The sequence below is a fragment of the Brachypodium distachyon genome, chromosome 3 (assembly GCF_000005505.3).
Source record: "Brachypodium distachyon strain Bd21 chromosome 3, Brachypodium_distachyon_v3.0, whole genome shotgun sequence".
Classification (NCBI taxonomy): domain Eukaryota; kingdom Viridiplantae; phylum Streptophyta; class Magnoliopsida; order Poales; family Poaceae; genus Brachypodium; species Brachypodium distachyon.
In genome coordinates this window covers 14,329,330-14,345,973 of record NC_016133.3, presented here as the reverse complement: position 1 = coordinate 14,345,973, position 16,644 = coordinate 14,329,330, and the positions used below count along the sequence as shown (strand labels likewise).

At 49.9% G+C, this 16,644-nt stretch overlaps 2 protein-coding genes and 3 non-coding genes across 6 annotated transcripts; 1 reads left to right on the top strand and 4 right to left on the bottom strand.

Annotated features, from left to right (window-relative positions):
• Positions 1–7,530: 7,530 nt before the first annotated feature.
• LOC100830035 (probable polyamine transporter At1g31830) lies at positions 7,531–11,131 on the top strand. 2 transcript variants are annotated; one of them, XM_003573393.4, is made up of 3 exons: positions 7,531–7,714; positions 9,131–9,263; positions 9,512–11,131. In XM_003573393.4, exons 2-3 carry the CDS (start codon positions 9,261–9,263, stop codon positions 10,994–10,996), a joined length of 1,488 nt encoding a protein of 495 aa, XP_003573441.1. In that variant the 5' UTR covers positions 7,531–7,714; positions 9,131–9,260; the 3' UTR covers positions 10,997–11,131. The 2 variants fall into 2 exon arrangements, with proteins under 2 accessions (XP_003573441.1, XP_014757190.1); XM_014901704.2 differs by lacking the exon at positions 9,131–9,263.
• Positions 11,132–12,440: 1,309 nt separating this feature from the next.
• On the bottom strand, positions 12,441–15,038 carry LOC100829722 (40S ribosomal protein S3-3). Its single transcript, XM_003573392.4, has 5 exons — positions 14,855–15,038; positions 14,463–14,782; positions 13,181–13,235; positions 12,966–13,097; positions 12,441–12,870 (listed from the first exon to the last, which is right to left on the bottom strand). The coding sequence occupies exons 1-5, from the start codon at positions 14,882–14,884 to the stop codon at positions 12,724–12,726; spliced, it is 684 nt and encodes a 227-aa protein (XP_003573440.1). The 5' UTR covers positions 14,885–15,038; the 3' UTR covers positions 12,441–12,723.
• LOC112272125 lies at positions 13,403–13,572 on the bottom strand. The gene has a single exon (XR_002965821.1). It is a non-coding gene; the product is annotated as a small nucleolar RNA snoR143 (small nucleolar RNA).
• On the bottom strand, positions 13,810–13,978 carry LOC112272124. Its single transcript, XR_002965820.1, has one exon. It is a non-coding gene; the product is annotated as a small nucleolar RNA snoR143 (small nucleolar RNA).
• On the bottom strand, positions 14,041–14,188 carry LOC112272126. Its single transcript, XR_002965822.1, has one exon. It is a non-coding gene; the product is annotated as a small nucleolar RNA snoR143 (small nucleolar RNA).
• Positions 15,039–16,644: the final 1,606 nt, after the last annotated feature.

Genomic DNA, 16,644 nt, shown 5'->3' with positions numbered 1-16,644 from the left:
GTCATCACCAGTGTTACTTGTTAACTCTTTTTTCTCAAGCTTCAATATATATCCAATGCTACTTTTAGTTGCTTCTTTGCCTAAGACTAGCTTGCCGGGGAGGGGCTATGTACTTCTCGTGTTTTAGCCTTGCGTACACGGGGACTCGCCAATCACGTGCTTGGCTAGACTAGGGACCCGGGACGGACCCGCGGTGCTGACCTAGGACCAAACAACAGCGGCTAGTCATTCCGTCTGCGGGTTAACTACCCCAGCGCTCACGCCTCCGGGACGGACCCGCGAGCCACGTGTGGGGGGCGTCCTCACCCCGCAAGCGTCCTTCCTACGCTCCGGTAACACAGGGACCGAGCTTACCCCAGCAAACCAGTGTTACTAAAGGGAAAAACCACGGACCCAAAATGAGATACTTAGCTTCCCGTTCTTTTTGGACTTGTTGCGCCTTGTTGAGAGCCGTGGCAAGGACGCGGTGGCAGTGCACCCTCCAGTAGCACCCTCGGAGCCGCGGAGGCATGCACCACCACCGCGTCTTTACGACGCCTCTCGCTTGTCTCATCGCCATTTCTGGAGTCGTTTCGTAAGAGATGTGGCAGAGCCGTGATGGTGGGAACACCCTCAGCGACAAGCGCAGAGGGATGCACCACCATCGCCTCTCTCCGACATCTCTTGCCTTCTTGCCCGTTGCTGGTGCTGCACTTGCCCCGGTCTCTTTAAATGGCCGAAACGCTGCTCTTGCCTCCACACGCCCGGGACCACCAGTCGCCGCGTGGAGGCACTGGCCCTGTCTCAGTTTCCTGCATCAAGCCTCGAAGTAATTGCCATATATGTACAAGTTACTTGCAAGACGACGACACCCGTGACCACCCCACGAGGGTCACAGTGTGCCTTCGCCTCATCTTTACCCTGCATGTCATATTTCTGTAGTGCCCAAGGTGCATAGCAAAAATTTCGAAATGCACGAAAAATAGTTCAAACTGGATAACCTCCTGCCTCCTAGTCCCCGGGCATAAAAGAGTCGACCTCAGGCTTGGGTGTGAGCATCTTTCTATTCCCATGGTGCCTCGCTAGCACGTAGCACGTTGCGGACGGGTCTGGCAACTGCCAGGCCTCGTTCCGGATGTCTCGACGATGAGCTTGGTTTTCGGGGTTCTGGCAGCCCCTGCTCACAGCCAAGGATGAGGAGACAATTCTGTGTACCTAGAGCAGGAAACAGAAGCACTTATTAAATATTCAAAGCACAATATTCACTGAGGTAACATTTATCTTTATTCACTTTGTGCTAGCGGATTACAACCGGGCCTTGCCCGGCTACACTAGCTTAAAGAGGCACACTGCCGCAGCGTCACTCGTGGGTATGGCTCCACCGTTTCACGGGTAGAATCTTGCGCAGGTGCTCAATGTTCCAACTATTGGGCACCGGCAAGCCTTCTTCGGTTTCCAGCTGGACAGCCCCCGGTCTTGTCACCCGCACTACCCGGAAAGGGCCTTCTCAGATTGGAGTCAACTTGTTCTCGGCCTTCGTTCCTTGTATCTGGCGCATGACGAGGTCTCCAACCTTGAGCCCCCGGGGACGGACTCTCCTGTCATGATAACGACGGAGTCCCTGCTGGTAGCCTGCAGCTTGCACAGTAGCCCGGCATCGAATCTCCTCGATGAAGGTAAGGTCATCAATCCTCTGCGTGTGTTGGCTCTTGTCGCCGTACGCGCGTACCCGAGGTGACCCATACTTGAGCTCGAGGGGCAGCACAGCTTCTGCCCCGTAGATGAGGGAAAACGGAGTTTGACCCGTCGCCCGACTTGGTGTGGTCCGCAACGACCACAACACGGGCTGGAGTTCTTCAACCCAGTGTTTCCCGTGGCCCTTGAGCTTGACAAAGGTTCTCGTCTTGAGCCCTCGCAGCACTTCTGCGTTGGCTCTCTCAACTTGCCCATTGCTTCTAGGATCTTAGTGCCCATGTCCTCGCAGTAAACTTGGAACACCGCACTAGTGAATTGTGTGCTGTTGTCGGTGATGATGCCGTTAGGCACACCAAACCGGCACACAATGCCCTTGAAAAACTTGATGGCCGCCTGTGCCGTGACGGCTCGGACAGGCTCCACCTCGATCCACTTTGAGAACTTGTTGATGGCCACGAGCAGGTACTCGTAGCCGCCAACTGCTCTCGGCAACTTGCCGACGATGTCCAGCCCCTAGACCGCGAACTGCCACGAGGACGGAGTGACTTGCAGGGCTTGCGCTGGTTGGTTGCTCTTCTTGGCGTGCCACTGGCATGCTTCACAGGTCTTGACTAATTGCTCGGCATCGGCTAGTGCTGTCGGCCAGTAGAAGCCATGCCGGAACGCTTTCCCAGCTAGTGCCCTGGAGGCCACATGGTGCGAGCATGTGCCTCGATGTATATCCTCCAGCAACGTGCGCCCTTCCTCCTGGGGCACGCAGAGGAGCATGACTCCATTAGGACGCCTCCGGTAGAGTTCTCCGTCCACCAGGGCGTACATCTTGGTTTGCCGGGCTACTCGCTCCGCGGAAACGTCTTTCTCCGGGAGGGTCCCATCCCTGAGGTAACGAATAATATCCGTCCCCCAGGGTGGTGGCTCCCGACTAGTATATGCCACCAACTTGGCGGCATAGTCCCCTGCAGCTGCAGGGCCACCTTGAGTTGCCGGAGGGGCTTCCCCGGCAACTGTCTTGGGGTCGACAGAGGGCTTCGGCTGCTTCTGCACGAACACCCTAGGAGGCACCTTGCTGCGTTCTACTGCCCACATGGACAGTTCATCCGCAACAAAGTTGTCCTTGCGCTTCACGTGCTCAAACCGAAGTCCTTTGAACTTGGACTCCACTTTTCACACTTCCTCCACGTACGCTGCCATCTGGGGGCAGTCGAGTCCTTATTTACCTGGTTGATCACGAGCTGTGAGTCCCCGCGAACAACCAAGCGCTTGATGTCGAGGGCAATCGCCGCGCGCAGCCCGGCAAATAGTCCCTCGTACTCTGCTGTGTTGTTGGTGGAGTTAGCAAAGTCGAGCTATATCACGAACTTGAGCTGGTCTCCGGTGGGCGACTCAATCACCACTCCGGCACTGGCGCCCTGTAAGCAGAAGGCGTCGTCGAAGTACATGACCCAGTACCCGTCGTCCAATCTGCCGGGAAGGCTCGCTTCCGGCTCTATGCATGTCGATGTCCACTCTGCAACAAAATCAGCGAGAGCGGTGCTCTTGATGCTCTTGGTGTTTGCGAAACGTAGCCCAAACTCCACTAGTTCCATCCTCCACTCGGCCACCCTTCCAGTGGCTTCACAGTTAGTGAGGCCCTCTCTAGGTAGAACCCCGACACCACCGTGATGCTATGCTCCTGAAAGTAATGGCACATCTTCCTTGAAGCGAGCAGGATCCCAAGTAGAAGCTTCTGGACCTGCGGGTATCGTACTCGGGCATCGCGCAGCACCGTGCTAACGAAGTACACGGGATGCTGCACTAGCCGCTTGCGGGGGGCAGCCTGCGGGGGTTGTCCCTCGGATCCAGGGGCAGAGGCAGTAGCCGGGGGTTCCCTCGGCTCGCTGGGAGCCCCCGGCCCTTCCGTCTCACCCCCCGGGACTTGCTCTTCTCTTTCGGCAACGGGCACGGAGCTCACTACTTGATTCGTCGCTGCCAGGTACAGCAGCAACGGCTCGCCCGGCTTGGGGGCGACGAGGACCGGCGGCGACTTCAGGTACCTCTTCAAGTCCTGGAACGCCGCTTCCACCTTGGGAGTCCAATTTATTGGACCCTTCTTCTTCATTACCTTGAAGAAAGGCAGGGCTCGCTCGCCCAGCCTTGAGATGAAACGCCCAAGCGCCGCAACGCACACATTGAGGCGTTGGACGTCTCTAACCTTGCAGGGGGGCCTCCATTTTCTCGATCGCTTCAATCTTCTATGGATTGGCTTCGGTTCCCCTGAGAGAGACCAAGAAGCCCAGCAAGTGCCCCGAGTCCACACCAAACGTGCACTTCTCGGGGTTAAGCTTGAGCTTGATCCTGCGGAGGTTGTTGAATGTCTCCTGCAGGTCGCCGACGAGCGAGTCCCTACGCCGTGACTTGACGACGATATCATCCATGTAGGCCTCGATGTTCCGGCCTAGCTGGGGCCCCAGACACTCGCGCAGGGCGCGCTGAAATATTGAGCCCGCGTTCTTCAATCCGAAAGGCATGCACATGTAACAGTAGCAGCCAACCGGGGTGATAAACGTTGTTTTCTCCTCGTCTTCGACTGCCATTTTAATCTGATGGTAGCCGGAGAAGGCATCTAAAAAGCACAAAGACTCACAAGCTATTGTAGAATCTACTATTTGATCGATACGGGGTACAGGAAAGGGGTCCTTAGGACATGCACGGTTAAGATCAGTAAAATCTACACACATGCGCAACTTATTTCCAACTTTAGTGACTACAACAGGGTTTGCTAACCAAGTAGGGTTTAGTAGGAGAGGTTGGAGAACCTGTTGGTGAAGTTCCACAACGTCTCCCCCGGTTTCTGCACTACCGTGTGCAGTTCCGCCATGGTTCCCGGGCGCTTGTAACCGCCGTAGAACGCGTTCACAAACTGCTCGCGCAGGTCAGCCCAGGAGGCTATGGACCCGGTGGGCAGGTTAAGCAACCAAGTCCTCGCTGATCCTATGAGGACCATCGAGAACCAGTTGGCCCTGACCTTATCGTCGGCACCAATGGCGTGCATGCCCAACGTGTAGGTCAGGAGGAAATCCTCGGGATTCACGGTCCCGTCGTACGTCCCGAGCGTCGGCGCTCGAAACTTGCGGGGCCATGTCACCAGGCGCAGCTCGCGAGTGAACGCGGCGCAGCCGTCATCGGCACCCATGGGAGCATCTTCTTGCTCCTCTGGGCGCCGGCGTTCTGCTTCACGCCGACGCCAGCGCTCCAAGCGCGGGCGGAGGTCTTCCTGCTGGCGGGCGTTCAGGACGCCTCGCGCGTCACCCCGTGTAACGGTCGGTGATGAATCCAAGGACCCCACGGGATCCTTGTCTCCTTGCCCTCCCGGCAGGGGAGGGTGTTCTCCGTGTCCTGAGATGCGAGGCGTGTCTCCGCGTCCCGGGTTCTGCCCCCCGCCAGAACCAGCCGGGGCGCCCTTGCCTTGCGGCTGCTGGGCGGCGAGTACGAGGAGCGCGTCTAGCTCCGCATTCCATGCTTCATGTGTCGGCGTGCCTTGCGGTGGTTCGTAGCACACCATGACACACGCAGCTATAATGGCTTCCGCTGGGGTCTGGGCGGGAGGCTGCTGATTCTCCGACCGGCTGCCCTCCGCCTTGTCACCCGGTGCCCTCGGATGTGTGGGGCGAGACTCCGTCGGCGTCACTCGGGGCGCAGCTGTTGCTGCACGTCTTCGGCCCGTGAGTGGGCTCGCTGGCCGGCGCGCGCGGCGTTGTGGCCGCTTGCGTGCCTAGCTCCGGTGCTGGGCGCCGCAAGCCCCCTCGGCCAGTTGTCCGCCGACGGAGGAGGCGGAGGTGGCAGCTGCGACTGCTGCTGCCACCGTGTAGGGGACCCCTGGTCCCCTTGTGCTTGTGACGCGCGCGCAGCGTCATGGGACCGAGTGCGCATGGCGAGAGTGTCGCACAAGTCGACCCGAGGCTCGTCTGCCCTCTTGGGTGGCATGGCGAGTTAGTTGTCGAAGACGTCGTAGACGAAGGAGCCGATGTTGATGACGATGACGCCGGCGGTCACCCGAAACTCTCTGCACGCCCCCCTACCTGGCACGCCAGATGTCAGAGCACGGTCTCCGGCACCGGGGAGGCCGGGCACCCCCTTTTTGGTTCGGTGGAGGACGAGGTGATCGCTCCGGCGATCGCCGGCGTGGTGATAGACACGAAGTGTAGACACAAGAGTTTACCCAGGTTCGGGACACCCGGAGGTGTAATACCCTACGTCCTACTTTGTGTTGTATTCACAAGTATGAGTGCGTACAGATCACCCGAGAGGTTCCCAGGTTAGCTACTTAGGTGAACATTGTGCTATGTTCTAATAACTGGGGTTGGAACCCTTTGACCGGTGGCATTGATCCTCCTTTTATAGACAAGGGGATACCACAGGTGCCTAAGCATGCAGCGTGACACGTTTCCCAGACGCGTGTCACGGCCACACGAGATACACTTTGGTTGATCCGCGCTGGACGCCATGCAGCGTCCTGTCTACTGTACATGGTAGAAAAAACGGTTCGCAGGGTAGTCGCCCTGGCCTTGCTCAGCAAGACCAGGCCTGCCGATAAGACTCCTGTCGGTGCATTAAATGCACTGTGCCCGCCGTATTGTCTTGTCTTCACTGTTCTGCGGGGCCCGTCTGCATGCCCGAGTGCGGGTTGCTGGGGTGCCCCTCCCCGGCTAGCACACCCGGCTAGTTGCCGGGAGGCATTCCTTCGGCTTCCCGGGACCGGGGTTCCCGGGGGCTTCTTGTACTCAGCCCTTAGCTTCTCCTCCACCAAGGGTCGTTTCCTCGAGGCAGGCTCCCCGTACTCATCGCTTCTCGGGAGGCCTTACCTGACGGGGCTTCGTCACTGGCGACCCACGCGTCCCGTATCAGTGGGACCCCACGGGCCACTGGTACGACAACATCTAACAAATAGCCAACAATTTGATGCAACTATTACAGTATTTAACACGAGTTTGTCATTCTTTCACCTATCATGTATTCTTAAACAGTATCACTAATCCCAGTTTAATATGTTATTTTTGCATTTTATAAGTTTGTGAACCATGGTTCAAAAACACGCTAAGCCAACGGTGAGGCATTGCTGAGAGGAAATTGAAACTTAAGCGTTCCGTACGGACTCTGTTTTTGAGAAGTTGGCGAGATTCTTAGGAGAAAATCAGGGGGAATTGGAGAATTTGAGACACACCGTTGCTCGCCCAGAAGAAATTGGTGGGATCCTTGGAGGAAATCCAGGGAAATTGGAGAAATTGACGGGTGTGGCTCGCACAGGGAAAATTGGCGGGATCCTTGGAGGAAAAAGACGAATTGGAAAAATTGGAGGGATCATTGAAGGGAATCATGCAGGAGAGAGAAGCCGCCCCTGTGGCAGAGAATTGTGCTAACGAACCTTATCGGCGCATAAGTAGCTATCTAAATAGGTGCTTTTGTGGCTTAAAAGCCAAAAGTTAAAAAGCTGTGTTTACCCCAACCTAACAGGCCTAAGCCAAGCGATGAGTGCTTTTGGAAGCTTAAGCGATGTTTTTTGAAGCATGTTCAAGTTTGAACTAAACTGTTACAGAGCACTAATTTACTGAGGTGTAAGGTCATTCGCAGTCTTTAAAGATAGTTTTACCTCTAAACTGGGACCCATCCCTGTCTCTTGCCTTGTCACCAAATGCTGCAGTTCTTAAAGATAATTTTACCTTTAGATGGACCCCACGTCTGAGGATAAAGTATTTGAAGTCTTTTTAGTGATCTAGTCTCTCATTTATTTTACATGTAACTACATTGGTCAGAGGTTATCCCATGGAAGAAACCATTTTCTGCCTAGCAATATTTCTAAACAGCGTGGATGCTCTAAGCGAGCTCGTTTACTACTCTGTACTTGGCACCCCTCGGCGAAGGTAGTTGGCTAACTGTACCCCTCCCTGCCGAGCGACCCTGCCCCCTCGCTCCTGGATCTTCTTCCTCCTCGGCCGAGCGCCGCCACCCATCCCGCTGCCGAGCGCCCATCGTCTTCCTCCTCGCGCGAGCGCCTCCACCGCAGGTTGATCTCCCCTTCGGATTCCGCCTTTAGCTCCCCGTTTCATAATCTTCTCCAATCCGTAACTGAGGCAAAAATCAAGGTAGGGCGGCCGCCCTACCTTTGCCCTACTGGGTCCTCCGCCCGTGCTAGAGTTCAAACTTCTCAAATCTTGGCTTTACGATGGTCTGACGTGTTGTGCTAGTACAACTAGCCATTAAGTTCTAACTGTGAGCATCTTTAAAAGCTGACATCTCAATCTATCTGTGTTATATTGAAATCATCCCCCTAATTGTCAGTGAACTTCTCTTACGGTCGGTATAGTTTTCTTGTTACCGTGTGCCCTCGAGTTTGAACATCACCTTGATTGCACTCCAGATATGAAATTTGATACTGGGATGAAAGATTCACAACCTAATCCCTTGAGTAGGTGTGGTGACCTGCTGAGGTCATACTTTTATCATGGGGCCCAAAAGCTTCTGCATTCTAATAGAAATTAACTCTTCATCTTCTTGGTGATGTATTTGTCGCTGAGCTCAAGGCTGTTTACCTCGCAGAGTCTTTTTGTGATGTGTTCTTTTGGTTCTCTGCCCTGTTATTTTGAGAATAAGGATAGCTAGAAATTAATACCATCCGTCACTTGAACATATGCAAATGCCATCTTAGAAGTCAAATATGGTAAAAGAACATCTAACATTTTTGACAACGCGTGCCAATTATCTCAGTTGAATATTTGAATGGAAAGTTCATGATCTAGGTGTAATCCTTCAAAAGTCACAGACTGCTAAATAACAATGTTGGGTTGTTGGTTGTCAGATACCAAAATTCTAGGTGAGCTCGGCGCTGCCGATGCAACCTAGCAAACACAAAAATCATCGAAATAGTCATTAGGTTGTTGGTTGAGATGGGATTCTGCCGGTATCAATTCTTTGTTGTTTATTTGATATATTTCAGGGCCTACTATTTTTTACCAGCAAAATTTGGTTTTGCATCACATAAAGATGCCTAGTTTAGCAAAATGCCACTGGTTTACTGCAGTGGCTGAGCCAGGAATTGGCAAAGTTTAGGGCAGTACTGTTAAGATGGAGCTAGATGTCTGGGGCTGTGTCTTTGTAAACTAACAAATTGAGCAAAAATATTACTTAAAAGTATCACTAGAAGTTGGATTACGTCTGGGGCTATAGCCCTAGCTGTCATTCTGCCCCTGGTTTAGAGATATTATGCTACATTATGCATAAATTTTATGCTAACTGGGCATCTTTGAGTGAGCACAAAGTCATTTTTCTTTTCTTTTAGGAGCACATGTAGACAAGCTATTTAATTGAAACCAAAGTTTTGGTTTGCGCTACCATTTACGTTCCTCATGTACATGTGTTGCAGCTGCTAACAAAAACAGCCTAAGGTTTGCAGTTTTATTAATAATTGGCTTTCCAACTGCAGAAACTGAGGAGCGCAGCATAACACGAGCAAAATCAGCCTGCCCTTCCTATCAAGGACTTTTTTTATTTCCAGTACAGCTTTCGAGAGATGCAAAAAATGATGGGGGGAAAACCTAACCTTGGTTGACGGAATGGTAAAAAATCTAATACCGCATCTTTTAGTGTTATGATATAGAGAACCATTCAAGTTCAGTGGAACTTTGCTAAACTTTGGGTTCCACGAAGCCATTTTTCTCTCTTTTAGTATTACACTATTACGTGTAGAACAAATTACTAAGTCTAAGACAGTTTTTTTTTTGTGCATATCTACATCAGCTGCATTTTATAACAACGCACAACCTGAGGCTTGTTTTTTTGTTGATAATTGACTTTCGAACTGCAGAAATTGAGGAGCACAGCAATAACACGAGCAAATTCAGCCTGTCTTCCTATGGAGGATCGTGGTTGTTTTAAGTACAATGGTGTCAATGAGGGCGAAGAAGAGCGAAAGGGAGGGCATGGCATCCCAAAGGTTTCCATGGTCCCCCTTATATTCCTCATATTCTATGAAGTTTCAGGGGGGCCCTTCGGGATTGAGGATAGTGTTAAGGCTGCTGGGCCGCTCCTAGCAATTGTGGGATTTCTTCTGTTTGCACTCATATGGAGTGTTCCAGAAGCACTGATCACTGCTGAGATGGGCACTATGTTCCCTGAGAATGGTGGCTATGTTGTCTGGGTCTCTTCAGCTCTTGGGCCATTTTGGGGATTTCAGCAAGGCTGGGCGAAGTGGATCAGCGGTGTCATAGATAATGCCCTCTATCCTGTCCTTTTTCTTGACTATGTCAAGTCTAGTATTCCAGCTCTTGGTGGTGGACTTCCAAGAACCTTTGCAGTGCTTATCCTCACAGTTGCTCTTACTTACATGAACTACAGAGGGTTAACAATAGTTGGCTGGGTGGCAGTCTTTCTTGGGGTGTTCTCTCTGCTACCATTCTTTGTAATGGGATTGATAGCTATTCCACGCATTGAACCTTCAAGATGGCTTGAAATGGACCTGAGCAATGTGAATTGGAGCTTGTATCTGAACACTCTGTTTTGGAACCTCAACTATTGGGATTCAATCAGTACATTGGCTGGAGAGGTCGAGAATCCAAAGAGGACTCTTCCGAAGGCACTTTCTTATGCTCTAGTTTTGGTAGTTGGGGGATACCTGTACCCTCTGATCACCTGTACAGCAGCACTACCAGTTGTTCGGGAGTCATGGACAGACGGATATTTCTCAGATGTTGCAAAAATTCTTGGTGGTTTCTGGTTGCATTCATGGATTCAAGCAGCAGCAGCATTGTCAAACATGGGCAACTTTGTCACCGAAATGAGCAGTGATTCTTATCAGCTTCTCGGGATGGCCGAGCGAGGTATGCTCCCTGAGTTCTTCGCCAAGAGATCGCGGCACGGGACTCCGCTGGTCGGCATCCTGTTCTCCGCGTTCGGCGTGGTCCTGCTGTCCTGGATGAGCTTCCAGGAGATCATCGCCGCAGAGAACTACCTCTACTGCTTCGGGATGATCCTGGAGTTCATAGCCTTCATCAAGCTGAGGATGACCCACCCCAACACCTCCCGGCCTTACAGGATCCCGCTGGGCACCGTGGGCGCGGTCCTGATGATCATCCCCCCAGCCATCCTGATCATCGTGGTGATGGCGCTGGCGTCCTTCAAGGTGATGGCAGTGAGCATCCTGGCGGTCCTTATTGGGTTTGCGCTCCAGCCGAGCCTGGTGTACGTGGAGAAGAAGCGGTGGCTGAGGTTCTCTGTCAGCGAGGACCTGCCTGAGCTGCCGGACTCCTCGCCTGTTGCCGATGGAGATGAGACCGTCCCCCTTGTCATCTGATTTATGCAAATGTAATCCCCATTCAGAACATGCTGCATGGAAGAAACTATAAATCCAGTGATCTAAAGCCTGCCGCCATCGCGCTGGTTTACCTTGATGTCATCCGAAAAGAAGTAGAGCATGTTTAACTTGCAATATACGGAGTACTTAGTTTGCTTTGGGTTAGCTTCGTAGCCACTATCCCGAAACAAGATCCCAATCTAATCATATGACTAAACTAAACTCTGGAAGATCCCATTCTACTCATATGACTAAACCAAACTCCCTAGAGTTTCCTGGATCTGGATATATTGAAAAGTACTACTCCCTCCTATCATAAATTCTTGTTGTTCTAGTGCGACAAAAATTTAGGATTGGAGAGAGTATAAAAATTTAAAATCAGAGAGAGTATTTTCAAAGTCTCGTAGGATATTTGTGACAGAAATAACCAAAGTTTCATCTTGCGAACGATTTTAAGCACCGACAGGGAGCATCACATACTTCAAGATTACAACGGTGACTATTTTACCTACTCCCTCCGGTCTATATTACTTTAGTATGGATTCTATTTTTACTTCCGACTTGCTTTCATCGAGTCCAGTCTATATTACTTTAGTATGAATTCTATTTTTACTTCCGACTTGCTTTCATCGAGTCCAGTCTATATTACTTTAGTATGGATTCTATTTTTACTTCAGACTTGCTTTCATCGAGTCATGTTTAGAGTGTGTTCGGCAACCACCAGCTTCCAGCTTTACGTAAATCCACACTGGAGCATCACCGAACACAAAAAATTAAAAAAACTAGATCCAAGAAGCTATTCCAATTTTATTCACAAAACTTGGAGCACCTTTTTGAAGATTCCCGAACCTGAAATGACTGAAATTACGAAGGAGAAATGACTGAAATTACGAAGGAGAAATGACTGAAATTACGAAGGTGTCCGCTCTATTTTCTCTCCCCGTTGTTCTATTTCCCTATCCAACCCGAGGCCTTCCCAACTCCCACCTCGCCCCCCACTCCCGAGATTCGCCGGCCCGCCACCGCCCATCCTCCGGTGGCCTTCCCCGCCTCCTAATCGACATCAACTCTCGCACCATTTGCCAGCATTGGAGTCTGTTTAACCAACACTAATTCTCTCCTTGTATTCCGTCCAACAAAAGATGTCTCAATTTTGATTAAATTTGAATGCATCTATATATTAAGTCATGTCTAGATATATTCAAATTTTGACAAACTTGAGACATCTTTTATTGAACGAAGACCGTAAACAAAAAATAAAATAATAGTTTGCCACGATCGAAAGGGAAGAGCAGAAATCTAGAAAGAACCGATAATTCATTCCATCGTAGCACTAATTCGATCCTTGAAGGTGGAATTAGAGGAACAGAAATAAGTTTTCTCCATCGACAGTAAATATCAATAAATTGCTAATCAATGGCTTGATACTTAATAGAAAGGGAACTTTTGGACGTACCAATGATTTGCTACAGCAAGGCGGAATTAGAGGTTCATAAACTTAAGACACAACATAGATCTAGAGATTGCTCAAACAAAGATTTTTGGCATACATATATGAATGTAACTTGCCTCGGCAAAACTTAGTTTAAACGAAATTAACACCAGTACACAGAACTTTGTCCATAAAACATAAGGTAACCAGGTGTTGCATGACACATGCTTATCGCAAGCACAGAAACCTAGCTAGGACAAGACCAGTGAACGCCTTGCCCAAGATCCCTGAGAGCTTAGACCTCGACCAAAGTCGGAGGGCGCAGCTCATCCTCCTCCTTCGGGGGGTGGATGGTGACGAGGTCAGGCAGCGGGGTGGTCGGGCCAAGCTTGCCCTTGGGGTCCCAGTCAAGCATGATCTTCACCTTGATGCCAAGAACACCCTGCAGAAAACAAATCAATATGATCGATCAATCCACTATGCAAAATGTGAGATCAAAATCAAGCAAACATGAACTAAAAAGTTTAATAATCAGACCTGTCTGAGAAGGACGTGTCTCACAGCTGCGTCAATGTACTCATTCACTGGCTGACCGGATGAGATCATGTACCCATCCTTGAACTTCATGGACTTGGCCCTCTGGGCCCTGAGCTTTCCACTGACAATGACCTAAAACAAATTTTGACAGATCAGTCTGCAGCCCCATCAAAAGTACACAACAATAATATCTGCACATGTATAAGAAAATCTACCTCACAACCCTTGGCACCACTCTCCATAACAAAGCGAAGAACACCATAGCAAGCCCTGCCATGAATACAAGTATGTTAGCAAAGGAAATGAACCCAAAAACTGAAACCAAGGAGATAAAAGTACCACACAATAGAAAAGGAAACTAATAAAAGAACATATGTACCTAACAATGGAATGAATGTATACAGATTAAAACAAATAATCATATAAATAACAAATGTGCATTTGAGATATAATTAGTAGACAAACACTAGAAAGACTGTTCATCTGTGGATCTATCTCAACGGTTGTCTGGCCGCCACTGCTCTAGAAGGAGCATTTCATCTATGCACCAGTTTTACACATCCCACAATCATCACAAGAAAGAGGACTACACAATTGAAAAGAGAAGAAATGCACAAGTGCACACAAACCCACAATTGTGAACAACTGACGCATTTAAGAGTTACAAAAGTAATATAAACTAACATGATGGTTATAAACTCACACCCCAAAAACTAATCTAGTTAAGAAACAAGATGAGATACAAAAAAACTAGTTACAAATGCATCACATAAAGAATACTTACACATTGTAAAACGTACTAAATGGAATTAATAGGAACTAACGTGCATAACCAATGGCAGAGAAATGTGAGATAGAATTAGTAGACAAGTGGCAGATTAGCCATTCATCTGTGGATCTATCTCTACGGTTGTCTGGCCGCTGCTGCTCCAGGGAGTAGCTTTTCCTTTTTGCACCAGTGTTATATCCTACTAGCATGGGTAGAAAGCAGGACAAAACAAACACGGGTGCAGCACAGAAACACTAAGCAGTAGTTATTTTGTGCAATGCTGAAGTATCATAGATGGTAAACAAAAAATGTGAGAGAGAATTAGTAGACAAACAGCACATTAGCTATTCATCTGTGGATCTATCTCTACGGTTGTCTGGCCGCCACTGCTTAGAGAATCAGCTTTTCCTTTATGCACCAATGTCACTATCCCACAAACATAGACAGAAAGCAGGGTAAATCAAAGGAGAGGTGCATTAACTTTCACTACGGCTCATAGTGCATACACAGCTAATTAACCACAAAATTTAAGACAAAACTACACAGGCAAATTAATTGTATTGGTTTGATTTCAGCGTCATGATGAAATTCTAAGCATATGAAGAGTATAGCACGTCACTACAACCACTTTAAATTCAGACCAAACTAACAACTGCTGATTCTACCACGCAAATCAAGCATCAGTGTATAGAAAGATAAGAACTGTTGCGAATTGCCAGTGGTTATACCTGCGGACGGCAAGGCCTCCAAGGAGCTTGTAGCGGAGAGACTCGGCCTGGGCGATGGCGCAGAGGCCACGGTTGACGACCTTCTCGGCGTATAGCTCGACGCCGTTCTCGGGGAAGTTGAAGCGCTTCTGGACGACGGAGGTGAGCTCCCTGATCCTGCGGCCCTTCTCGCCGAGCACGTTCTGCGTCCTCGTGGCGCGGATGATGATCTCCGTGCGCATCGGCGTGACGCGCACCTCCACGCCGGAGTAGCCGTCCTCCGCCAGCTCCCTGGTGAGCATCTCGTTCAGCTCGGCGTAGAACACGCCATCGCTCACAAACTACACACAGAAAAGCGTCAGATCGGACGATGCGATGAAAAGGACGCTGGGTTTGGGGGAGGGTTTACATACCTTCTTCTTCTTGCTGATCTGGGTCGCCATGGCTGGTTGAGGTGGTGGGGGTGAGAGCTCGCTGCTGCTCCGGCGGCGGCGAGCAGGGAGAGCGGCGGCTAGGGTTTTGCGGTTGGGACTGGCGGCGCGAGAGGAGGAAGGAAGGGAAGAGGACGCATTTTATAGCTGGTGCGGGAGGGTAGGGTTTCGGGTGGCGAAGAGTTGCGCGGGGCAAGAGTGGCCTGCTGTCCTTCCATTTGTGTGGTCCGAGGCCCAATGGATATAGGAGGAGAGGACCTATGGGTGGGCTTTGGACCGAGAGTTTTGTTTCGGCTGTTATTGTTCGGCCTGCCGACTGATTGGCATGCAACGCAGCGCAGAGGAAGAGGACGTGGACACTTAGCTCGAAACTCACTTAAACCAGTAACGATTTTCAAAAAAAAAAAAAAACTTAAACCAGTAACGAATTCAGATCCTAATGAGTCGAGTCAAGTCAAGTTTGAATTTGAACTTGTTATCGAAAACGGGTTTAACGAATCGAGTAACAACTTACTCCATCCGATTCATAAAAAATGTCGCCCATTTTGTACCAAGTTAGTACAAATTTTGTACTAAGTGGGCGACACTTTTTATGTATTGGAGGAAGTACTTGTTGAACTCGTTTAACACAGTCTATATAACCTTAGACGTCCAGGTCACAAACATATGAATGATTATGTAATCACTCTGAGTTGTTTAAGTTGATTAATGTGAAACTAAACACATGTTCATATGAGATCATTTGTGTGTATAGATGCAATACATGTTGATATAGTCAAATTTATAGGGAGAAATATCCGGTAAAAACTTCCATCCGATGAAAACCTGAAAACTCTCACTGTGAGCCGTTGGATCGATAATGTATGGTTCAGATCAAAGGTGGGATTGAAAGCAGCCACTTAAATGTACATTTGCGCAAAAAACCCTGCCTTTACACTGCTTTTACGTAGAACTAGGTGGAGAGTTATCCTCAAGCCACCTACACTGCCGATTCCCCATCTGCACCAATCGGAATCCCCACCGGCGCGGCGAACTGGAGAATCTCGCGCGGATCCCTTCCCCAAGCGACGGAGACCACGAACCCCACGCGCTTGGCGGCGGTGGTGTTGAGCCCGCGTGCGGCGGCGGCGGCGGCGGAGACATCAGGTGACGGCGGCCTGTCAAATTAACGGATTTGTGCGACGGCCGCTGACGCTGCACCTCGTGAGGGTGAGATAGCAGCCGCGGTGGTGCCTCCATTGCTCGGCGTCCCGACGCTTGCTTTCCCCTACGGTGGCAATCAGGGGTCTGGCAAATAAAATCGCATCCGCGCAAATAAGAAAACAACCATTGCACTGTGATCAATTTGAATCAATGAACAAGAAAAGAAACCATCAATGAATTCTAATGCTTATCTGTGTACTGCTGGCTGCTGCTAGGAGGCAGGTGAAAGATCGGTATGGTCGACTAAGGGGGGGTTGAATAGGAGACTAACAAATTATGACTTTTCTTTTTCTTTTCTTGAGAGATACAAACACTTAATCCTAGGGTTTTCTAAATTCTCTAAAGTGAATGCAACTCTAGAATGAAATGCAATAGCCGAAGCAACACTATATAGCAAAAATGTAAAGGGGAAATGATACCACACGTGGAGACGAAGATTTCACCGGAGTTCCACCTATTGGGATCGGTGTACGTCTCCGTTTAGATGAGTGCTCGTAGAGACGCCACGAAGGCTCACTCTATTCTCCAACTCATCACACCACAAAGGTGGGATGAGCTCTCACAACACC